Source organism: Stegostoma tigrinum, chromosome 2 (genome assembly GCF_030684315.1).
Source record: "Stegostoma tigrinum isolate sSteTig4 chromosome 2, sSteTig4.hap1, whole genome shotgun sequence".
In the NCBI taxonomy this organism is placed as follows: domain Eukaryota; kingdom Metazoa; phylum Chordata; class Chondrichthyes; order Orectolobiformes; family Stegostomatidae; genus Stegostoma; species Stegostoma tigrinum.
Window position 1 is genome coordinate 103,184,509 of NC_081355.1, and position 25,776 is coordinate 103,210,284.

General features: G+C 39.7%; 1 protein-coding gene across 5 annotated transcripts in view; it reads right to left on the minus strand.

The window, feature by feature from the left end:
• The window catches only part of LOC125465396 (raftlin-like), a 119,657-nt gene that overhangs the window by 36,382 nt on the left and 57,499 nt on the right, over positions 1-25,776 (minus strand). For all 5 annotated transcript variants that reach the window (XM_048558863.2, XM_059641858.1, XM_048558854.2 and 2 more), the window contains exons 3-4: positions 25,384-25,567; positions 6,593-6,701 (exon numbers count right to left, since the gene is read on the minus strand). In XM_048558863.2, coding sequence (XP_048414820.1) covers positions 6,593-6,701; positions 25,384-25,567 — 293 coding nt within the window. The remainder of the gene's footprint in view (positions 1-6,592; positions 6,702-25,383; positions 25,568-25,776) is intronic.

Sequence of the window (25,776 nt, forward strand, 5' to 3'; positions counted from 1 at the left end):
TAATAGCACTTCTGAGTATTAAAAGCAAAAACAAAGAATAAAAAAATCAAGGGAGGAAGGCCCTTGTGACACAGTGATAGTGTGCCTACTTCTGAACCAGGGCGCCCATGTTCAACTCCCACCTAGTCCAGAGTTGAGAACATCCCCAAACAAGTTGATTCAAGAAATAAAATCAGGGGAGGCCCCTTAGCCAACAACATTTTCATTTATAGATAACAAAATGTGAGGCTGGATGAACACAGCAGGCCAAGCAGCATCTCAGGAGCACAAAAGCTGACGTTTCGGGCCTAGACCCTTCATCAGAGAGGGGGATGGGGGGAGGGAACTGGAATAAATAGGGAGAGAGGGGGAGGCGGACCGAAGATGGAGAGTAAAGAAGATGGGTGGAGAGGGTGTAGGTGGGGAGGTAGGGAGGGGATAGGTCAGTCCAGGGAAGACGGACAGGTCAAGGAGGTGGGATGAGGTTAGTAGGTAGCTGGGGGTGCGGCTTGGGGTGGGAGGAAGGGATGGGTGAGAGGAAGAACCGGTTAGGGAGGCAGAGACAGGTTGGACTGGTTTTGGGATGCAGTGGGTGGGGGGGAAGAGCTGGGCTGGTTGTGTGGTGCAGTGGGGGGAGGGGATGCACTGGGCTGGTTTAGGGATGCAGTAGGGGAAGGGGAGATTTTGAAACTGGTGAAGTCCACATTGATACCATATGGCTGCAGGGTTCCCAGGCGGAATATGAGTTGCTGTTCCTGCAACCTTCGGGTGGCATCATTGTGGCAGTGCAGGAGGCCCATGATGGACATGTCATCAAGAGAATGGGAGGGGGAGTGGAAATGGTTTGCGACTGGGAGGTGCAGTTGTTTGTTGCGAACTGAGTGGAGGTGTTCTGCAAAGCGGTCCCCAAGCCTCCGCTTGGTTTCCCCAATGTAGAGGAAGCCGCACCGGGTACAGTGGATGCAGTATACCACATTGGCAGATGTGCAGGTGAACCTCTGCTTAATGTGGAATGTCATCTTGGGGCCTGGGATGGGGGTGAGGGAGGAGGTGTGGGGACATGTGTAGCATTTCCTGCGGTTGCAGGGGAAGGTGCCGGGTGTGGTGGGGTTGGAGGGCAGTGTGGAGCGAACAAGGGAGTCACGGAGAGAGTGGTCTCTCCGGAAAGCAGGCAGGGGAGGGGATGGAAAAATGTCTTGGGTGGTGGGGTCGGATTGTAAATGGCGGAAGTGTCGGAGGATAATGCGTTGTATCCGGAGGTTGGTAGGGTGGTGTGTGAGAACGAGGGGGATCCTCTTGGGGCGGTTGTGGCGGGGGCGGGGTGTTAGGGATGTGTCGCGGGAAATGCGGGAGACGCGGTCAAGGGCGTTCTCAATCACCGTGGGGGGAAAGTTGCGGTCCTTAAATTTTCATTTAGCTCCCTCCTTTCTTCCTCTTCTTTGATGGTTTGCATTGTCTTTAATGTGCTTTGCATATAGATTATTCAACTGGAAAACACAGGTGACTTAATGGAGGTGGTTAACAGATGGAAAAAAAATACCATTAGTGGTTTGGTGATGGGGACGAAAATATTCCTTTGTGGGTAACAGCTCTTCTGGATATAGTAAAGTGAGAAGTCAAAAGGAAAATCAGGACAGCCCCCTTCCAAAACCATTTTGATTTAGCCCCCTCCCATCTCTCTACCTCTCCCTCATCTTTGATGGCTTGTATTGCCCTTAACAGGCTCTATATGTAAACTATTCAGTTGGAAACTTGGATGAGTTCCTGTTGGTGGTGACTAGATGTAAAAATATCATGTGTGATTTAGTGATGGAAAAAGAAAGTGTTCAGTTGTGTGTAAGAGGCACTTCTGGAAATATAACAAAAAAAAGAACAAACAAGGGGAGGGGAGACCTCAGCCAACCCATTGGTGGCAAAAGGCCCTACAACTAGGAGGGGATAAAGGCTGTCCCAGAGAATGGAGTTGCAAACAGGAAAGCTGGTGTCTGGAGCTCAGTAGTGACATATTAACGAGATCAGAGCTTCATAATGGCCCAGGGTTCAAGGAGGGAGCTAAATGAAAATGTTGTTGGCCAACTGGTTGTTTGGTTGACTTCATGCCTGTTTTGTGTACCAATGGTAATGCAGCCAAGTAGCTCAAGTGAACTGTGGTTCAGCGCAGTTCAAGTGAACTATGCAAACCATCTGCAGCTCAACTCAGTAACCATGATAAATAACTAAAGCTACTTACTGGACAAGGTATTCAACTATTAGGAACCATTACTAAGTTTGTGCCTATTTATTTTTTAAGTACCCATGGATATCCATGAGCTATCTATTATGTAATGATCAGGATCAGGAATTCTAATTTCATTTGTCCAGAAATGTTTAACCAATTATTGTGCTTCACTGCTGTTGGATGAACACAGATGCAGTGGTTTGAAATGTAATGTTTGTTAGTCTATTTGTCTCAGCACTGTGCCAGACCTTCCATACACTCCTTCAATTTGAGTTTATTTTTCTCAAATTATCACTATAGATATAAAATGTGTTGTCACTGACAAAGCCAAATTTCCAATTACCCTACAAGTGAACCCAATTTTTAATAAAAGTTTAGATATATTTAGCCATCTATTAGGTAAATATTTACTACATGTACTAGACAATGATTAATAAGAACAATGTTAGCATATTTTCCAGTGGTAAACATCAGCATTTTGTAAGTGTTTGAGTAATATAATCATGTAATTATGAATGCAATTGATTTTTGTGTAACTTTATGGTGGACCCACAGGCACTGTTGGTCCAAAGCTACTGCAGGCAACAAATTAGAATTTGTAAAACAGTTTCACAATGTTGTTTTAAATTAGAACATTTCTTTCTCCCACATCCTCTCCACTGTCAAGACCCCATAGGATTTTCTCTATCAAATCACCTCTAACTCTTATAAGCTCCAGCAGATAGAAGCCTACCCTGTACAATCTTTCATAATAAGAAAACCCAACTGTTCTAGATATTGCTTTCAAAATGTTCTCTGAACTACTTCCAACACATTTACACTCTTCCTTAAGAGAAGTGATCAATACTGTCACCACAACACATGATCCCACTGAAGCTCTACATAACTAGCATGATTTTCCTTCTTGTGTATGCAATTCCCCTCATGATAGATGAGAACATTTTATTAGATTTCGTAATTACTTGCTGAATCTGCATTCTAATCTTTTTGCAATTGGTACTATCGCAACATGCCTAGCTGACCCAGCTACAGAGAAGCTGGAGTTAACTGCTTCTTTAAGTTATTAAGCCTAACTACTCTTCTAGTGGAGGACCTTGTGGAAATGCTGCCTAACGCCAGAAAATTTAAAATCTAAACTGTAGGTGTCTGTTAAAAGCTGACTACAAACAAAATTAGTTTTGTACAAATAGATTGAAACGCTTGGTTACCCAACTGTTGACATTCAGGCCTGAAAGAAGTGGGTTAGCTACCTCTTCTGATCCCTGCCCCAATTAATTGGCCTTAAATAACTGACAGGGTGAAAAGTGCGCTGCCATCCCTGTATCACCTGTTTTTCGTCATCTTTCTCTCAATGCAATCCAATATCAAAAGAGGAACAGTCTTAATACACGCAAATGTTTATTTTTTTAACTTCCTTATTAACAGCTAGATTTCAGTTCAAAAGCTAATCAAGCCTCTGGAGCTTGGATTGATGTTGATTAATTTGTGAATTTGAAAAGTAAGGGGCAACGTTACTGACAGAAAGCTCTCTGCTTAAAGTATATGGTGACAAGAAGTAGTTTCAAATATGGGCTCTTTGATGGGCGTTTATAAGCAGACATGCTCACAAAGATTCTAATCTTGCAGATACTTTTTGGAGAGTTGACACAGGAACATTAATTTAAGACAGTTGTTTTTTTTTCTGAACAGCAATGAAGGAATGAATAATAAAGGATTTGTTTCATTTGCTTTTGCTTAGGGTCATCATGAGAACAGTTTGATTGTCTGTGCTTTCTCAAAGCAGCTTTTATACTTCAGACATGACTAACTGGGTAAAGAATACCACTCCGGATCCTAGCGACAGTTACAAATAAGTCTTCTGTATCATGAGTTCCCAGTTGCATTTGAATACACAATTTTGACAATTGTCAGAGAAAATTCAAGTTACCTTATAATATAGAAGAGATATATAAATGTTAAATAATTTCTGGTTACTGAGTTACAATGCAATTACAGGAAATCATGTCTTTATGATGGGCATTGTTCCAATTTAACTTTATATATTCCAGAACAGGGATGTTTTTTCTTTGTTTAGGATATGAGACTATTGTGTAAATATCAATGATACTGAAATTTAATCATAAATGCGGTGTGTCTTCTTCATGTAACAAATATGTTGTGTTGATTGTGAGAATAAATGACTGAGTCACCATTAGAAAAATCTCATGTCAGATGAATCTTAGAAATGCTTTATTCCAGAGGGTATATGCTGTTGGGCTTATTTGTTATAGGTGGCATCACTCAGAATTCACACAAGTCATTAAACCATACTCCTTCTTCACAACCTGGATCACTAGGATTCAGAGTGTCCAGACATCACTTGAAATTGTAGGAGAATGTGTTTGAATCTGCTCTGCATCGGCTCTCCAGGGCAATCAGAGCCACTGACTACTATCTGCACACACTACACAGAGGTCATCTTTGATACTGTTGGCTGCCTGTCCCTAGGGAAATCTGAACAGCCTTGTTATAAGTAAGTCTTTGCAAAGAGGTTCATGTCCACCTCCCACCCCCCAGCCACTCCAATCCGTCTAGCAGCTTCAATCAGCATTTCTCTGCAGGCTCAATTGAAAACAGAAGCATTCATTGGCCGAGTGCCAGAAAACTATCCTCTGTCACCAACACATTACTGAGGGCTTCATTACAGATCGAATTAGGCAGAGCTTGGGCAAAATAAAGCAGTAAGAGCATGGAGGAGGAAGTTACATTTCCTGAAAGGAGGTGCGTTGAATGATCATGTAAAGCAGCCAGGTGTTAAGCATAGACGGGGTCACATTAGATGGGGCTCACAAAATTGTGAGAATTACAGTGCAACTTTGTGCTGCCTGCTTCAATGATCTTTACATGGAGTTAGCACTAACCATACTCTGTTCATTAATTTGGAGCATCAATAGGCAGCCAATCTTGTGAGTGGCTTTAACCATTTGAAGATGCTTTAACAAACCTGCGTCTCTTAAAAGTGCTGGGAGATTTCATTGAAGAGAATCAAATCTGGGCAAGATTGAGGAATTCCAGAGGAGAGATAGTCGGTTACGAGGTTTCTGGAAATGGCTCTGGAGATCTGGGCGGAGCAGGTGGGAAGGAAAGAGATGTTCTGTGCTCACAATTGGAGGATTCATGATCAAAAGGCAATTTTAGATAGATAACTGTGGAACATTATGCCTGTAAACTCGGCCTGAGGACATAAATGAAATGCCAAAAGAAATTCAATGACCTCGCACCAGCAGTTAAGGTCAGTGACTACATGTTCAAATATCACATCCTACTAACTCAACCAATAGCTCCAACCTCTGTCAAATCATCATATATTTTCCACTCACTCATCTACCAGAAATCTCTATTAATCAACCTCAGACCTCAAACCCACAGCTTAATAACAACTTCACACATTTGTTACTATAGTAACACCAACATATCACAGCTTTCAGACATGGTCAACTATTCAACACTGACAACCTCACCAGTCAAACAGATTGCATAAAAACCATTGACAATTGGACACAGCAGCAGCTAACCTTAGGAGGAGATTCACACCTGCATGTCCCATTCCCCACAAAAGAGGTAGTTCTGGCCATTATGAGAATACTCATGACTAAGTTCATGGCCAATATTAAAGATAATGGTATCTTTTGTTTTCCCACATTGCCCTATTCTGATTTACAGGAAGCAAAGTGTGCCAGGGCATGTTTCTTACTTTCCCTCAACCTGAGATTACTACTGGACTTTTGTGGCATGAGGCTGGGTGATCACCTCAAACAGTAGCTAAACAGCGGGTCAGCAGTTCAGCAGCTACCAGTGTTACCCATGCCTGAGAGCAACTGATTTGGGCAGAATCTATGAAGTGTCCTTCAGCCCCATCAATGGGCTCTCTGTAGCCCTTGGTAAACTTGAAATCACTGTGGAAAGCACCAAACGTTTTTGGACTCTCAGTCGAAGCCTGAAGAAGCAAACCAACAATCAAGTGTGCAACGTTAATGATCCAGTCTTCTTAAGGGATCCTTCTTTTGTTAAAGGCATGTTCAAGTGGTTTGGATTATTGGCTGATGCACTGAGCCCTACAGTATTTCACATCATGATCTATTTTCTTTGATACTGTTATCAAATGTTTACCTTATACTGCTAATATTTGCAACATGACATCTGACACAAGTATGTCAAGCAGGCTGTTTTGAAGTCTATGGGAGTATGTTGTAATCTTTAAACTGGCATTAATAAGCCTGATTTCGCACAAATTCGCTTCTAGGCATTTTACTGAACTCACAAGATTGCAAATAAGCAAACACAAAAAAACCCTTTTTGTCAATGATAACAAGCTAATTCTCTTCAGAAAGAGGAATATATGGATTAAAATCTTACTTTTTGAAGAATATCTGTTAGCCCTTTTGATTTAGGAAGTTGATTGGACAGCAAACTCAATTCTACTTCAAGGCAGCATGGCTCAGTCTTGATATTATTCTCATCAGAGCTGAGAAAATGGAAGGAAAATAAATGAGCTTTGGTGACTCACAAATATGTTGCAACTAACATTTATAAAATATTAAAATTTTAAAATACTTTCCCCACCAACCCCTCCCCTGCCTGAGACAAATTATTTTCTCTTTCCCTCTTAAGCACAAACAAATCAGTTTCCCACAGGACCTGACTGAAACAGATTGAGTTGGAACAACTAGACCTAGGAATGAGCAATTCAGAAAGATGTGATAGTTGAACAGTCCAAAGCTCATGTTGTACCCTACACACTGTTGCTTTAAACCTTTCGTAAACTGTGAAAATTCATCAAACAGGTTGAAATGACGGAGCTGAACATATTCAGGGGCATTTGTTGGGAATTTTCTGCTAAACTGACTGGGCCGTTGAACTTACAGTTCCCAACTACCTTCATGAAAACCTTCTTCCATAAAACTGCAGAAACTGAATCAGAAAAACTTGTAAAAACTACGTTAAATGTTAAGAAACATTGTTAGAACATACAGATGCTCCAACTCTGTTAAGTTGGATTACGGATAAAAATACCGAAAATATGGAAATTACTTCTGACTTGCTTTTCAGATTATAATATTCCCCTAACTCCTTCATTATCACATTTGCTCCCCCATTGAGAATCAGCCATTCCATGTTCAGCCAATAATAGCTCCAACTTCCCAGCCAAGATAAAGCAGGGCTTCCTCACGCATCTACATCCATTTACAATTTTACAGACTGAAAATCAGGCAAATGACTAAAAGCTTTTGTTCTCAAAAGACGTTTGATACTTGCCATTGAGAAAATCCAACACGGATGTCCAAATCTTGGACCAAACAGTGTAAAGCATTGTTTCCACACAATGATTCCATTACTGAATAACTAAATGTTGGCAATATTATACAGGTTTATCTGAAAGTCACTTGCAGCTATGTTATGCATTAAAACGGTTAGATATTCATTTTCCCTATATTAACTTGGACCTCATATCCAACAATTGTTTGCTCCTGAACACTCAAACTATCAGTGTTCACAAAGCAATCTCTCTACTGTTCAATATTAGCTGTTGGCAAGTAATAAGATTACTCCAAGTTTAAGGCATTCAGGAATTTTAATATTATAACATAGAGGATATACTTAGAATCAACATTTGGTTCTCATATCCTGAAAAATGATTATGTTTTACTTCCCATCTGGTGCTTTCCATAATGTTAAATATTAAATTACTATGCTTCTAAATAACAATTTAATGGTAAAAGTCTTTAAAGAGGAATTTATTTTTAAAGTAATTCATATAGTGAGATATTTCTGTGTGACTACATAGCTCCACAGGTCATCAGCAGGAGACACGAAGCTCAGAGTGTGAGAAAAGAACAGGGAGAAAATCATCTTGTCCCACAAACTCATAGCCAATTACTCTGATGTGGAGCGCTACAGCTAGCACATTCAGCTATCAATGCTATGCAGATCCTGCAACCCTGGAATGCACACTGTTGTTTAACAGTGCTTTCAGTTTCTGCACTGCTTTCGAAGGATCAGACTGTTAATTGAAGGTGACACAGAGCCAGGGCACATCTGGAGGCAGCTGGCACAGGGCTGCTTTCCTGGGAACAGCAACGCTGTTGCCTATCAAGTTAACAAATGGGAACTGTAGTATGGGCATGTCTGCTCACTACACTTTTGCTGCTCACTTCAAAGATTGAAATCACCATCTTCTTCAAGTGTAGGATGACATGACCAGCTTAATCTCATATGGTAGAGATAAACCTCTTCCTGATCTATCTGTAAGAACTTCTGTAGTTAACAATATTTAGTTTATTGCACATTAGTAATCAGTTGCAAGTTACATTGACATGGTAGACATTGTGCACACATGTTAAGGTAGGCCAGCTGTTACATCTCATTCTGTCAGGATCCTAACCTGTTCTATCTACAAGTCTATATGATATCACTGTTGTTGGTGGTGTTTATGGAACTCATGAGTATTAATCCTTTCAGAATCTGTCGGACCCTTATTTCCATTCCCTTTTAAATAAAGGCCAACATGCCATTTGCCTTCCCTATTGTCTGCTGAATTTTTAGGGTAACCCTTTGTGAATCATGACCAGAAATTCCAAATCCCTCTTTTCCATAGCTTTCTGCTTTCTTTCCCCATTTAAATAATATTCAGCTCTTATATTCTTTCTATGGAGGTGCATAATCTCAGATTTTTCCACATTATATTTCATCTGTCACATTTTTGCCCATTTGCTTAACCTATCTATATCCTTCTGTAGATTTTATGTGTTATCCTCATCAATTGTATTTGCACACATATTTTTGTGATCATTGCGCTACTCCTTATGGCACTCCACTATTTATAGTTGGCCACCCTGAAAATGTTCCACTTCTCCCACTTCCCCGTCTTCAATTATTTAGCCAATCCTCTATCCATATGAATGTACTACCTCCAGTACAACAGTATCTTATTGTATGGACTGACACATGATACCTCATAAAATGCAGCCTGGAAATCCAAATATATAATATCCACTCCTCCTCCTTTATCTATCCTGCTTGTTACTTCTTCAAAGTTTTTTTTGAACATTTGTCAGTCATAACTTTCCCTTCTCAAAGCCATGGTGACTCTGTGTGATCACATTACGTATTTCCAAATGTTCTGCTATTGCATCCCAATATTTTCTCAATAACAGGTGTTAACTTAACAGCCTACTGTTATAGAGATAACAAAGTGTGGAACTGGATGAACACAGCAGGCCAAGCAGCAGAGTTATCCTTCTTTTGCCTCCTTTGCTTTATGAATGTTGGTGTTAGCATTAGCAGTTTTTCAACCCTCAGCACTTTTCCAGCATCAAAGGATTCTCAGAAGATCATAATTGATGCATTCGCTATCTCCATAGCTTCATTTCTTATTAGCTTAGGATGCATCCTATTGGGTCTGGGGAATGCATCAGTCTTTAACTCCTTTGGTCTCCCTTGTGGTATTTTTCTCTCAAGATATTTATTATATTGCCCCTTGATTATTTAATGTTTATGGAATGTAATTGCCATGTCTTTCTCTGTGGAGACTGATGCAAACTATTAATTCAATTCCTTTGCCATTTCCTAGATTCCCATTATTTTTGACCAGCCAAATTCTCCTAGAGGTCTATGTCACTTTGACCTCTCTCTTCCTTTCTATATATTTAAAGAAGCTCTTGCTGGCTATCTTGATAGCACTTACAAGTTTACCCTCAAAGGTTATCATTACCTTCTTTACTTTTGTCTCATCATGTTTTGTCATTTTTTAGAAGTTTTTCCCAATCCTCTGTTTTACCACTAAACTTTGCCAAATTGTATGACATATTCTTTTAATTTGATGCTACTCTTAACTTTACTGGTTAGACATGGTTGGCTTATCCCCTTCCATGGGATATATCTCTTTGTTGTGAACCATGAACAATTTCCTTAAACATTTGGCATTTGTTAGTCAACCATCTTTGTTGCCAAACTCCTTTCCCAGTGCTGGCACTGCCTCCATTCCTTTGTAACTACTGATATTTAAGTTTAACACAATTATTTCCAACCCAGTTTCTCCCTCAAATTGACTATCAAGTTTTATCATGTTATAGTCATTGAGATCATTTATTATATCTGCCTAGTTACACATTACTAGATCCAAAATAGCCTGATCCGTGTTTAGATCCATAACATATTCTTATGGGTTAGAGGAATATTAGGTGTAAAATGCATTGAAGTGTTCAATCAGCCATGATTGTACTAAATGGCAAAGCAATCTCAACAGGCTAAACAGGCTACTGTTGTTTGTATAAATTAAACTCACACCTAGGAATGTTGCATTGTCAGAAGTATCACCTTAGGGATGAGATGCACTAAACCAAGGCACAGTCTGTCCAGTCAGGTCCCAACTCTATGCTCAATGCACCGACTAATGAAGGCAAGCGTACCAAACGCCTTCTTCGCTATCCTGTCTACCTGTAACTCCACTTCCAAAGAACTATGCACCTGCATCACTTGATGTCTTTGTTCAGCAACATTCCCCAGGGACCTACCATTAAGTGTGTAAGTCCTGCCCTGGTTTAATGTATCAAAATGCAGCACTTCACATTCATCAAAACTAAACTGTATCTGCCATTCCTCAGCCCCATTAGTCCATCTGATCAAGGTCCCATTTTGCTGTGAGATAAGCTTCATCACTGTCCACTACACCAATCAGGACAGACAATCTCTACACTCGGATAGTGAGAAAAGAGATAAGTTTGAGGCTGGGATAGTAAATCTGGGGAGGAAGTAAAGCAGTCAGGGCAGGCAAAAACATGGCAGAAAATGAGGTAAATTAATAAATTAAACTGCATTTACTTCAATGCAAGAGGACTGACAGATGTATTTAGTAATGGTTGGGGGCATGGGACTGGGTTATTATAGCTATTACAGAAATGTGGCTTAAGGAGCTTGCAGATTAATATTTTGAGATATAGATGTTATAGGAAGGATCGAAGTGGTAGGGAGGCAAGAGAAGAGGGGGAGTGGCATTTTTGGTTAAGGATAACATTACAGCTGTAATTAGGGAGGATATTCCTGGGAAAATATCCAGTGAAGTTATATGGGTGAAACTGAGAAATAAGAAAGGAGTGATCACTTTATTGGAAATTGAGCAGGAAATTGAGAAGCAAAAATGTAAGGAGATCACAGATATCTGTAAGAATAATAGTTTGTAATGAATTTTAACTTCCCAAACATAAACTGTGTTAAGGGCTTAGATGGAGCGGAATTCATTAAGTCAGTCATAGAAGTCTACAGCACAGAAAAAAAACACCATTCAGCCCATCAAGTCTGCACTGACAAAAGGTGAACATAAAAGGTTCAATTTTGAAGAAAAGCAGAGGTTTACGTCCTGGTGTAAAGCCAGAATCATGTTTAGTAATTTGATTGAGGTTTTTGATAATGTAACAGAGAGACTTGGCGAGGGTCATTGATAAAGCATCACATAACTTTCTCATTGCCGAAGATTAAAATAAAGGAATAACAGGGAACATAGTTATTTGGTTTTGAAGTTGGTTGCCGCAGACAGGAACTAAACAGTAGTGGTGAAAGGTTGGTTTTAGACCAGAAGAAGATATAGACAGTTGAGTTCCTCATAGATCAGAGTTAGGACCACTGCCTTACTGAATCTATATCAATTATCTTGGCTTTGGTGTGCAAGACACAATTCAAAATTTTTGATGACAGACAATGTGGAGGTATTGCGAACTGCACGAACAATAGTGATCAACTTCACAGTCTGCTGAAATGCACAGAGTGGTGACAGATCAAGCATAATTCAAAGAAGTGTGAAGTTACTCCTCTTGGCAGGAAGAATCAGTGTAGATAATAGCAATAAAAAAGACAATTCTGAAGGGAAATGCAGGAACAGTGATAATGGGAACTGCAGATGCTGGAGAATCCAAGATAACAGATGATGAAGGGTCTAGGCCCGAAACGTCAGCTTTTGTGCTCCTGAGATGCTGCTTGGCCTGCTGTGTTCATCCAGCTCCACACTTTGTTACGCAGGAACATAGAAATGTGTAAGTTACAGGCATAAATCATTCGGGGTGGCAAAGCAGGTTGATAAACTGTTTAGTAAAGCATATGAATCTTTCATTTTGTAAATAAGAGCACGGAATACGAAAACAAGGAAGTTATGATGAATTCGTGTAAAACTTTGCTTTAGCCTCAACTAGAGTTGCATCTGGCCACCACATTTTAGGAACAATGTGAAAATATTAGAAAGATTATTAAGAATGTTTCCGGGGTTTTGAAAATTCAGCTATGGGGATTGACTGAAAAAGTTGGGTTTATCCTCCTTGGAGTGAAGAAGATTAAGATGAGATTTGACAGTTTAAAATGATTAGAACTCTGGACAGGGCAGACAGGGAGAAACCCCCACCAATGGAGGAAAGGTTGTGAGCCAGAGGACACTGACTTAACAGATTGGCAAAAGAACTGACGTCAACTTAAGGAAAACCTTTTCGGAGCATTGTGTGGTTAGAAGTTGGTACGGACTACCTAACAAAATAGTGGAGGCAGATTCAATCAAGGTCTTCAAATGAGAATTGATAATTATCTGAAGCAAAAAAAAATGTAAGACTGAGCGGAAAAGACAATGAAGTAACATTTGGCACTTGGTAAGGTTTTCCTTCATAGTCTTACACTAGGGAATTTTCACATCATGTAAACAATTTGTGCAGTTATGGTCACATTACTTAAAAGATTCAACACATTTTCCTTCAATTATTCAACTGAGTCGTGTTTCTTGAAAATTGTTCCAGTCCTGAATTTATCTTGGGACAAAAATAACTTAGTGAGGGTAGATTGTTTGGGAGTATGTAGCTAACACAAGGTATGTGGCCCTTTCCATCAACTGGCATGGCAAGCTTGGCCTAATAGCCTTTTTCTGTCCTGCAACCATTTCTGATTCTCTTCTACATACCTTGGTCAACGAAGAAAGTGAACTGCCCTTTGTTTGTGGTTTGTGAGGCATTGCACAGTGTAAACTGATAACTGTGTTTCCTACAACAGGACAGTGACAGTACTTCAAAGGCACCACCCTGGTCATGAAAGGTACTATGTAAATGTAAGTCTTTTTTCAGTCTACATCTACCCAAATCTGAAAAAGTTGAAAAGTTCAGTCAACTTTTAGTGCTTGAGGTTCACTCGAGGCTACTGTATGATGAAAAGGTGAGAAAGTTGAACACAGAATCTCTGGAACGAAACAAGGAACTGTGGATGTTGAAGATCTGAAACAAAAGCGAAAATTGCTGGAGAAACTCAGCAGGTCTGGCAGAATCTGAGAGAAAGCAGAGTTAATATTTCAAATCCAGTGACCTTTCTTCTGAACACATTGAGTTCTCTCCACAGATGTTGCCAGACTTGCTGAGTTTCTCCACCAATTTCTGTTTTTGTTCCAATCATCTCTGGAGTGCAAAAGAATGAGAGATGGTATCATGTAAACATACAAGATTCTGATGAGGTTTGACAGGATAGTCACAATGAAGTTCCAAAGGTTATGAATGATCCGTTTCTAAGTATGTTTAAACCTTAGATAAATAGGCTTTATATCGCTTAGTGAGTAAAGAAGAACAGGAAGGTAAGTAAGATAGATGTAGAAGATAATCATATTGACTGTCAAAGCAGGTTCAAGGAGCCGCACAGTGTAATCCTGTTCCTTATTTTCTTAATTAACATTCCAATGGTAAGACCCACACAAGTAAGTATCTTAGGAGAGTAACAGCCTTGACGATAATTTTTATTTATTTGGGGAAAAAGCAATTAAGGCAAGCATTTATTGCCCACCCCTAATTACTGTTGGGAAGGTGGTGAGTTACTTTCTTGAACAGCCACAGTTTGAGTGCAGTAGGTACACCAAACCATTAGGAAGCAGATACTACTACTACTATTTTGATCCAAACGACAAAGATGATATTTTCCAAGTCAGGATGGTTGCGTCTTAGTGGGACCCCTGCAGGCACAGAGTGCCCTTGCTCTTACCTGACCTTGATCTTCTTGTTTGCAGATGTCACAGGTTTGGATAATATTATCTACTGAGCCTTGAACAGTTGCTACCAAGCATCCTGCAGATCGTATACACTGCAGCAAATGCGTGTCAATATGAGAGGGAACATTTTAAATGGTGAATGAGGTGCAATTATATGGGTTGCTTTAACCTGAATGATATCAATTCTCTTGCAAATTGGAAATAAACCATAGTGTTGGAGTTAAACCATAGAGTTAGAGTTAACCCACAGAGCCATATAAATGTCAGAGTACAGAAAGCAGCCTGTCAGGTACCCTCCTCCAGGTAAATCATTCTAATCCTAATTCCAATTCTAAACCCACTTTCCAGTACCTGGTCCATTGCCCTGAACAGCTACAGAACTTCAGATGCAGATCCAAATTCCTTTCAAATGAAAGTGTCTGTTTCAATCACCGAATTGAGCAGTAAATCCCATACCTCACCACTCTCTGAGTGAAATGGATTTCATACCCTTCCCATTTATTGTGTATTCCCTTGCTTTGTTTGTTGCTCCAAAATCATTATACCACACTTCTCCAGGCTGAATTCCATTTGTCATTTTTCTGCCCATTCATCCAAACCAATGTTACCTTCTTGCAGTTCACAGCCATTGTCTTCAATTACCCAGTCAGTCTTTGTGTCAAATGCCAATATCTCATTCATACCACCCACATTTCAGTCTAAATCATGGCACAGCGGCACAGTGGTTAGCACCTCACAGCACCAGGGACCCAGATTTGATTCCAGCCTCGGGCAACTGTCTTTATGGAGTTTGCACATTCTCCCCGTGTCTGTGTGGGTTTCCTCTGGGTGCTCTGATTTCCTCCCACAGTCCAAAGATGTGCAGGTTAGGCGGATTGGCCATGCAAAATTGCCCGTTGTGTTCAGGGAGGTGTAAATTAGGTGAATTATAGGGGGATGGGTCTGGATGGGATGTTCTGAGATTCGGTGTGGACTTGTTGGGCTGAAGGGCCTGTTTCCATTCTGTGGGGATTCTAATTCTAATTAATATATACCCCAATCAGCAAGGGACCTGAGTCCTGTGGAAAACCATCAAAAACAGGTGTGCATTCACAGAAGCATCCATTGAATGTCCTTTATTTCCTCTCTGAACCAATTTTGGATTTAATTGCCATATTCTCCTGTATCCATGAGCTTTACATTTTCTGAATAATCTATCCTTTTGAACCTTGTGCTAAAATTCATGTAGACCACATCCACTATATGACCCTTGACAATCCTCCTTGTTACTTGCTCAAAGAATTCAGTTAAGCAAGTAAAACATAACCATACCTAACAAAACATGCTGAATATCTTTGATTAATTTTCCAATCTTATCCTATCTCTCAGTATTGATTCCTGTAATTTGCCCACCTCTGAGGTCAGACTGACTGGTCTATAATTATTTGGTCTATCCTTTACACCCTTTCTAAATAATGGCACGGTACCACCCCTGCATATAGTAGGATTGCCACATTACCTTAGGGCATCTGTTATTTCCTCCAGGACATCCTCAAATAGCCTAGAGTACCGTGCATCTAGCACTGGTGTTTTATCTATCTTCAAGGGATGGGGTGGGTGTTCAGCCTCTCTAGTAATTCCCATCTCATTATGCTTATTATATTTAACACATGCCTCCTCTTTAACCAGAATATCGGTATCATTCCTTTCCTTTGTGAAGACAAAGTATTCATTTAGGAGCCTACTCACATCATGTACACTGTAAGAATCATGTATGTTTCATTTCTGTCTTTGAAAACTATAGACTGCAAGGAGAAAGATGATCTGCCTCCCCCCTCTCCCTATTTATTTTAGAATCCTCTCCCCCTCCCCTCTTTCTGATGAAAGGTCTAGGCCCAAAACATCAGCTTTTGTGCTCCTAAGATGCTGCTTGGCCTGCTGTGTTCATCCAGCTTCACACTTTGTTATCTCGGATTCTCCAGCATCTGCAGTTCCCACTATCTCTGCTCACTGCAAGGAGAAAGAACTGTTTTCAAACAATAGGTTTTACAAGAAAGGCTACACTGCAAAGAATTCTGGTTCTCAGCTAACTCAGCATGTTGGAACTGGAAACAAGAGAGGTCCAGATACAGACAGACTTACAGAAATGCTTTTGCTCTGCCAGCAGAAGCTACCTGTTCTCTGCAGTTAAAAAAGCTTGGTTTTTTTTAAACTTTAAGAAAACCAATTAATTAGCCTGTTCTCTGCAGTAAAAAAAACAAGCTTGGTTTAAACTTTAAGAAAATCAATTAATTAGCCTGCAGCAGTTACTGTGAGCTGTGCGTTTCAAATTGATACATGAAAACCATTTCCTAAATGGATCTGTCACTCTGTACTCATCACTGTTAGTAGACACTAAGCGTGCACACAGTGCATTTAAATTTGGCGCCTATAGCAACCAACTTTCAGCATCAAATTTCTAAACACATTACTTTAGCTCTGAACATTTGCAAAACTTCCAAAGCAAATTTATCTTCTTAACAGTTACAAAAATTAACATCCATGATCATACTGAAAATGGATTATCAATATTTAATATTCATCATATGACTTTAATACCTGAGACTTCAATTGACTAAAATTGAGTACAAAAAAGACAAATACTGACATGAAATGACTGTCGTGAACAGGTTGAGCTCATGAAATATCAATAAACAAGGACTAGTCCAGCTATCAGCCAGTCTTCAGTTGTCAAGAGCAAAATGTCTGCAAACCACAGAACAATGGTCTCCCTTGGGCCTTTAATTCATTTTCTAGGGTAGCTGGCATGAGTAGATGGAACTAACTCTCCCTTACTCTGAATGCAGACAAGATTGGTCTCCCCAACATCGAGGAGACAGAAATCATGTGTTGTACTTCTAGTGTTCACATGTAAAGGCACTGTAGGGAAGGCAGAGGTATTCGGCTACATTCGGGGTGCAATACCGGTCCTTTCACTTCCTCCCTTCTTTGTTTCCAAGGCTCTAAATACTTATTCCAAGTAAAACAGTAATTTGCTTGGACTTCTTTTAATTTAATATACAGTGTTTGCTGCTCTTCGTGCTCTTCTACATTGAGGACACCGAATGCAAACCAAGTAACCACTTTGCAAAACACCACTGTTCAGCCAACAAGCACGATCCTGATCTTCCTGTCGCTCATCATTTTAATTTTCCACCTTGCCCCAGCACTGTCCTTTTTATCCTTGGCCTGCTACTATATTCCAATGAAGCTCAGGAAAGCTTGAAGAACAGCACCTCATTTTTCCTCTCAGCCTATACATCCTTGGAACTCAATATTGAGTTCAACAATTTAAATCAAAACCCCTGCCTTTACCTTATATTTTTTGATGCTAGTTCTTTCTTTCTTTCGCCCTTTGTGCTATCGAATCATAGAGTGTTATGACATAGAAAGAGGCCTTTCAACCCATTGTGTCTGTGTTGGTCTTAAACACCTATCTACTCCAGTCCCAGTTTCCAACATTTGATCATTGCCTTCAATGCTACAGTGTTTAAAGTGTTGATCTAAATATTTTTAATATGTTTTGATGGCACCTGTTTCTATTATCCTTTCAGAGAGTGAATTCTAATCCCCACAACCCTCCAGTTGAAAAAGAATTCCTTAAATCCCCTCCAAACTACCTGCTCATTACCATAAACCTATACCATCTCCTAACTGAACTTTGTACTATAGGGAAATTTTATTCCTGTCCACCGTAACTGTTCCTCTCATAAGTTCGTATATCTCTATCAGGACTCCCACACCATCTTGTAGCTTTCTCTGCTCTAAGGATAATTATTCCAACCTATTCAGTATCTCTTCATTGCTGAATCATGCCAGCCCAGGCAACATCCTGGTCAGTCTCTACTGCAGTGCAATCGCATCCTTCCTAAAGTGCAGTGACCAGAAACTGCACATAGTACTCCAGCTATGGTCTAACTAACATTTTTATATAGCTCTACCATAACTTCCCTGGTTTTGTATAAAATAAATACCAAGGTCCCTCTCTGAACTTCCAAGGGTCCTATCATTCATTGTGTACTCTTTATCTTCTTAGTCCTCTCAAAACGCATCATCTCTGACTTTTCTAGATGAAATTCCATTTGGTACTGTTCTGGCAACCTACATTATCTAAAACTTTCCTCCTCACTATTTAACACACCACCCATGCACGAGGCTGCTGCATACTTATTGACCAAATCTCCTACATTCCCATTTAGACCATTAATGTATCCAACAAACAACCACGGACCCAAACCCTGCAGTATGTCACTACACACAGGCTTCCACAAAAAACAACCTTCAACCCTCTGCTCCTCCCATTAAGTCAACACAGGAAACCAAGTGGAGGCTTGGGGACAGCTTTGCAGAACACCTCCGCTCTGTTCGCAACAAACAACTGCACTTCCCAGTCCTGAACCCTTTCAACTCCCCCTCCCATTCCTTAGATGACATGTCCATCCTGGATGTCCTGCAGTGCCACAACGATGCCACCTGAAGGTTGCAGGAACAGCAACTCATATTCCACTTGTGAACCCTGCAGCCCAATGGTATCAATGTTGACTTCACAAGCTTCAAAATCTCCCCTCCCCCTACTACAACACAAAATCAGCCCATCTTGTCCCTGCCTCCCTCACTTGTCCTTCCTCCCACCTATCCCCTGCTCACACCTCAAGTCGCACCCCCATCTCCTACCTACTAACCTCATCTCGCCCCCTTGACCTGTCTGACTTCCCTGGATTGACCTATCCCCTCCCTAACTCCCCACCTACACTCACCTTTACTGGCTCCACGCCCACCTCTTTGACGTGTCTGTCTCCTCTCCACCTATTTTCATCATTATCCATTTTCTATCTGCCTCCTTGTCTCTCTCTATTTATTTCAGAATCCCCTTCCCTCCCCATTTCTGAAGAAGGGTCTGGGCCCAAAACGTCAGCCTTCCTGCTCTTCTGATGCTGTTTGGCCTGCTGTGTTCATCCAGCTCAACACCTTGTTATCTCAGATTCTCCAGCATCTGCAGTTCCTACTATCTCTTAAGCCAATTTTGGATCCAATTTGTCAAATTGCCCTGGGCTCTTACTTTCTTGACTAATCTCCCGAGCAAGACCTTCTAAATAGCCTTACTCATGTCTACATAGACAACGCTCTTGCACTATCCTCATCTACACATGTAGTCACCTCCTCGCAAAAGGCAATCAAACTTGTTTAGACATGATCTTCCCCACAAAGCCATGTGACTTTCCTTGACTAATCCTTGTCTCTCCAATGGAGAGTAATTATGTCCGTTAGAACCCATTCACATGCCATCAGATCAGACTTAACAAATGTTTCTTTACTTTATCTATTCCACTGTTCTTGGTTTTTACATCATTGTTAGTTCTTCTCTGCTGCTCTCCATCTGATCACAGACCTTCTCTTTGTTCCCCCCACATTCTATTAGCTTAAGGACTCTTACATTTCCATTTTCCTTCTATTCCAACAAAATGTGAAGTGTTAACTGCTTCTCATCACAAATACTGTCCAACCTATTGAGCGCTTGCTGCAATTTTTGTTTTTATTCACGATGAGCTAGTGTTTAAGTTTTTACGAACTTTTATTATTTTTTATGTAACTCGTGGCAAAGATCTTGGAGTTTTTTTTGTCCAATAAAGCCTTGACAAATGTTTGAATCGTTTATATCAGTGATGTATTCTATGGACAAGAAGACTTCAGCTTTAAACTCTATTCCTCAATTTGATTTGCACCATCTAACCCGATAACCAAATGCAGTGCAATAATGAGGGAAAAATACACTGGCCGAAATATGATCTTTTTAATGAGAAATTAAATTAAGTCTCTGCTGTCTCTTCAAGGTGGCAAAATAATTTTGTGATTCTATTTGAACAAGAGCCAGAAGTCATCCTGTTGACTGTCGCCGTTTACTGCTCTCCATCAGATAGAGAAATTTAATAGCCTTTTTGTCCCCATTGCTACTTTTAGGTCCTTTCCTTGAAATGAATTGGCAGCAACAGTTGTCTTGCTGAGTGACTCCAGTCTGTAATTTCAGAAGTGATGAGGTGATAAAATATGTGATATTTGCAATACACAAGTTCACTATTTACTTTTCCACAGTGATAAAGAATTTAGCTGGTTATGAGTCAGGGATTATCCTCACAACAAATAAATGTAATTTAAACATCACTATGTATTCAGAAAATTGAGAAATATTTGCATATTCTGTATAAAAGCTAATTCCAGAAATTCAAAAATTCTAAACGTTGTGGATTTTAATAAGTAGAAGTGCATTCTAAATCAGGAGTAAAAAAAATAGAAATTAGAATTCTGACAGTCAACAAAACTTACACGAACTTATTAGTCTCTGCCTTTTACTCCGTGAAAACACAAAGTTTAAATGGGGTTGAGAAATGTCTAATTTAATTTTACAATAAGTAACAAGAAACTCTCATTCCTTTGCTGCCAGCATGAAATTTGAATTACTTTTCAACTCTGCTCATAGTACACAGTACACAGTTCGAAATGAGTACAAACTGAAAATACTGCGCAATTGTCCATGCAATTTCTTGGTGGAGGACCCTTTGCTGCAATTGTAAACCACTGGAATCCTAATGGGATTTCAACTTGACTCTTCACGTTAATAGGCATTTGGACTGTCCCTGGAGGGTTACACTGTCATAGTAACAACCAAAACAAAAATGATTTTCAGGAAGGGGACTTAATTCAATGAAGTAGTGTCATACCCAGATGCTGTCTCCACCAGAGTTCAATTCTGGGAATAGACCTTGATCAACCTTCCTGCTCAGCCACAAATTGAGGTTTTTTGAGTGAAATATCACCACTTCAGGACCTCCACCTGCTGCCATTGGGATTAATGCAGCTTTCCGCGGGCTTTAGAGCGGGAGGTGTGCTTCATAGGTCAACCTAAACAGGCAGCCTGTCACTTTGGGGTGGGACCCAATCTCTTTTCTGTTAACATAGAACTGTATAGCACAGGAACGGGCCCCTCGGCCCACAATGCTGTGCTGAACATGATCAAAATTAAACTGTTGGTCAAAGGCAATTGGTATCTGATTGAGGGACTTGGCACATGGCGGGAAATGCCTTTCTTCTGATTCCATTGCCTCCTTCTCTCCCAAGATCCAATGGAAGGAACCCCTGTACTCTCAACCAGACATCTCTTACCTTCGCCATGGGTCCTGTGTAACCCTGCCACTCTAGGTTGCACTTTCACTAACAGCCATGTTCTCTTGCATGGCAATGCTGAGGGTGAGAGTCACCAGCCTTGGATTGGGCAGGGGTTCATCCTGTAGGGATCTGATGCCAGGGAAGGTCAACTTATTGGTGGTCTTATCATGCCTGACTGGCATACGATTGAGTGTGCTTTGCCCAGCCAAGGCAACATGCACTTTTTACTGGCTCTGGCAAGTGAAAACCCCCAACAACTCAACAGGACTCTGCCTTATTTCCTTTTACCTCTGCTACTGACTTCAAGGGAAACGCATCAAAAGATACGTGAAATGGAAAAAGAAAAGTAAAAACAAAAATCAACATACTGGGAGGTAGGCCTGGGGTCGATTGATGCACCAAACAAATATCCTGGGGGGTTTACTTAAGAACCAGAATCTATCATGTTGGTGAAAATGTCCAGGATAAATATTCTGCAATCACTGAGCTGAGGAAAAGAAATTCAAATTCACATCTAATGTGTGCAGGCTCCAGTGTTTGTGCCACATTAATGTGCTTTAAAGGAGCATTTTTTGCAGCAGAAATGGTTTTATGTTGTTGATCCAACTCAAAGTTTCCACAGTTTCTGTCAGTAAAACAAACCGCATTTGGATTAAATTAGCAGTCTGGATTCAATTACAGAAAGAATGCAGCATGTTATTATATTCCTCATAATGATATTAGGAACAGATCATCTTATACATCATTACTAATTTCAACTCAACATGGTAAAAATGCTGTGGCTTGGAATGAATTACTGTTGCAAAAAATGTTAGTGACAGTAACCATTATTTTGCTGAAGTTAAAAATCTGTAAACTCAATCTGCAATGATACAGTAAAGTTCTAACTTGGCACGCCTGGATGTTACATTGTTTTCTATTTTCCACAACATACATGAACATGCCATCTCACATGTGACACTCTGAGTGACAGTAATTATAACAGATAAAAATTCACAGCCCTTTCAACACACGCCTGGCATAATTTCAAGAAACTAAACTGAGATTGAGATTAAACTGTTTCCAAGTATTATTTTGGGAATTCCACAGATACTTTTAAGGGATGGAGGCTTTGCCAGTAGAAAAGGAGTAACTCAAATTGGGACTTGAGTGGAAATGACTACTGTTGGAGGAGTTTGGGTCAGTGCTTCTGATCTCCCGTCAACAGCAGCAAAAGGCCTGGTCGTTTTTTTTAGGCTTGTGCTTTAGATCACCCCTCCAAAAATTAATAATAAAATCAAGTCAGCAAAGTTTTTCAACATATTTATAGGGTGGGCCTAACAAAGAGAGTGGAGGAGTCAGTTCTTTTTAAAGGGGAGCTACTTCCATCTCCAATGGTGTATGATACATGATGGTATTAGGCATTTTGGCAGATCTTTGATTTGCCCATGATGCCAGCATTAACAACCTTTGATGTTCAAAGGAAAAAACTTTACTTCAGAAAGCCCTCTTGGGTCAGCAATGGATGTTTCCAGTGGCACTTAGATGGATCAGACCGTTCCTACTGTTTTCTTTTTCATTTTTTTTAAATTGGGTAACATTTATTTTTCAGATGAAATAGAAACTCCAAAGGATAATGTAGCAGAATATTACTTCCATTCATTCATAAATGCTCTGCCTGATCCTTGGCTCATTGTCTTCCGAGTCTTCACCCTGAGCTGTTTTTTTGACAGTTTTTGTCAGCGGTGGTTTACTGTATTCTCAGGGCAGGGTAAGCAGACCAAGTCTGAACCCACACATGTGACATTATCCTGAACCATAAGTTAGCTTCTAGGCAACTGAGCTTATTAACCAACAACGCTTTTATAATATTAATAAACACAGGATATTAGGTATAATCAAGCGTATCTGAGATCACCAGGGTTGTTGGCTTGAAAGGTCACCATGTAATATTTTCTTAAACTGGTAAATTTGTATTTATTTGATGAGAACATCTCTTTGGTTAGCTGTGTTCTAATCTTATTTCCTGGGTTTCTTTTCAGATAAAGATCTTATTTAAGCTCACAGTGGTAGACAGAAAGTTTAAAATAATATACTTTTGATTAGACTAATTAGAATAAAATTATACAATTTAGTAAAAGAAAATACACTTTGAGCATTTTTGACACTTTTCAAACAATTTTAAGAGTTCTTCTCCCATTGAATCTAATCAGTATTTAAAGAGAATACTTTCATTTCTGTAAAATAAGTAAAACTCCCTGTTGTTTTCATATCCAGATTCTGGACAAATAGAGGAAGTTACAATGTAGGTTTATATTTTATCACTAAAGTTGATGCAATCCAATAGTTTCAGTTCTGAAGATACAGTGGCAAATATTAAACAATATAGAAGTCTTTCTAATCTGCAAAATTTAGATGTTGCCATCTACACTGATGAACATATTTACATAATAAACAGATGTATTATTTAAAGTAAAGGCTATAATGGCTTTAAATACATTGGATACCTCGCAGTAGAGACAGAAAGCAACTTAACAGCATAGTGGGGGCCCTTTACCAGTTCTGGTGGCCTGGTTGCTAGAGATCTGTATAATTAAAGCCTCAGATTGATGGTATCTTCTCTCTTATGTACTGAAAAGGCATCCTGCTGTTTCTCCAGCTTCAACAGCCTGCCTTCCAACTCTAATTGGATGGTGACACTAAACCCTTTGTCATTCATTCAGCAAAAGCCATGGCTAGATGACCAAGCCCTGCACAGTCCAGGTTCCAGATGTCCATTGGACCCAGGGCAGCAGGGTTCCGTAGGGAAAATCCTGCTTCTTGTATCTCTGCAGCATTTTCTGCTTCTGGAGCAGATTTGTTCTTTGCGTAGCAGGTAAATGCTGCATTGGAGGAAAATTATAAATTTAGAAATGGATGTTTCTGGTCAAATTTAATACGTTGTCAGGAGTTAGCTGCCCAGCATAGAGTTATAGTTAGTGATTCAGTTAGGCTGTTATGATGATGTGATAAATATTTAGGAATATTAGTTAGACCGCAAGAAGGAAGAAATGTTTTAAATGCTCTTAGCCACTAGCGTTACTCTTTCTGGTATCATTTTACTTTTTGAAAATAATGATGCAAAACTGGCCTTCATAGGTTGTGTCATATATGGAGTAGTTAATGAATGATGCTTATGTAAGACTGGGGTATGATTTTCATGTCACAGGTACTATGGTAGCATTATTTGATTTTTGCCCAAAAACGTTTGTAAAGAAATTTTTCTATGATGTACAAGTGCAGTGAAATTCTACATGGTTTTAACTAAACATCACTGTTAAGCCACAGAATTTAATTCACATATTTCCCTGTTATTTGACATCAGTAGATAATTCTACTGCCTATTGTACCACTAAGAACAAGTTCTAGTCTGTGGAAAACGAACAGAACAGATTTATTATCTTTGTGCCTTATTACGTTTAAGCCCAAGAGAACGTTAGGATAAAAATTGATTATAATTCTTTAGTTGCAAGATAAGTAGTTATCCCTTGTGTAAAAAAAGGTCCTTGAGCAGGTAATTATGACTTAATTACATCTGTAAACTGGAGCAATGATTCACTCTGATAACCTCCGACTACAGTCATTACTTGATTAATATTGCATATTATTGACCACTTATAATCGAAGTAGGTAGTTCCCTTCTCAGCAGCCAAAATGATATTTTAAAACAATTGACAATAGACAACTGCGACAGGAATCTTTCACAAAAAACGCTAACTCAAAGAATAATCTCAGTTCATTTAAACTAGCGCATGAAAATATTGGCCCAATTTTACATTAGGAAAGCCAGTGTTTAATGATCTGAATTCCAAGGACTTTGAAGATCCTAATGGCACAGGACATTTACTAGACAGACATATTAAATACTGAATATTTCTAAGTTGCTTCCTACAGAAAAGCAGCCTTCAATACAGAGATAATCTATTAGTGACCATATTTAATTGGTTTGCATTACCTTGCTGCTGGTTTGATCAAAATGGCCCTGAACATTGTCTCTTCTGGCGTGCCCTTCCGCACATCAATGCAGTGTATGAATGGGTGAATACCAGCAAGTACAAAGCCCTTCTGATAAAATTCATGTAATTGAGTAGGAAGATGATGTAATGAAGAAAGCTTGACTGCGGATGACTCTGTTATCTCTGAAGATAAAGCACATGAAAGAGAAAGCAGGTCATTAGAAATCCAAAGAGTTAACATTTATGAAACATCCAATGACCCAGAATATTTCTAAACATCTAATGTAAACCAAAAGATTCCCCAGAATAACACACATCCTGTTACAGTCTTTCATAGTCTTTAAAAACGTCTGTAATTATTTGCAACTCTTAATGAATTACACCCACTATTT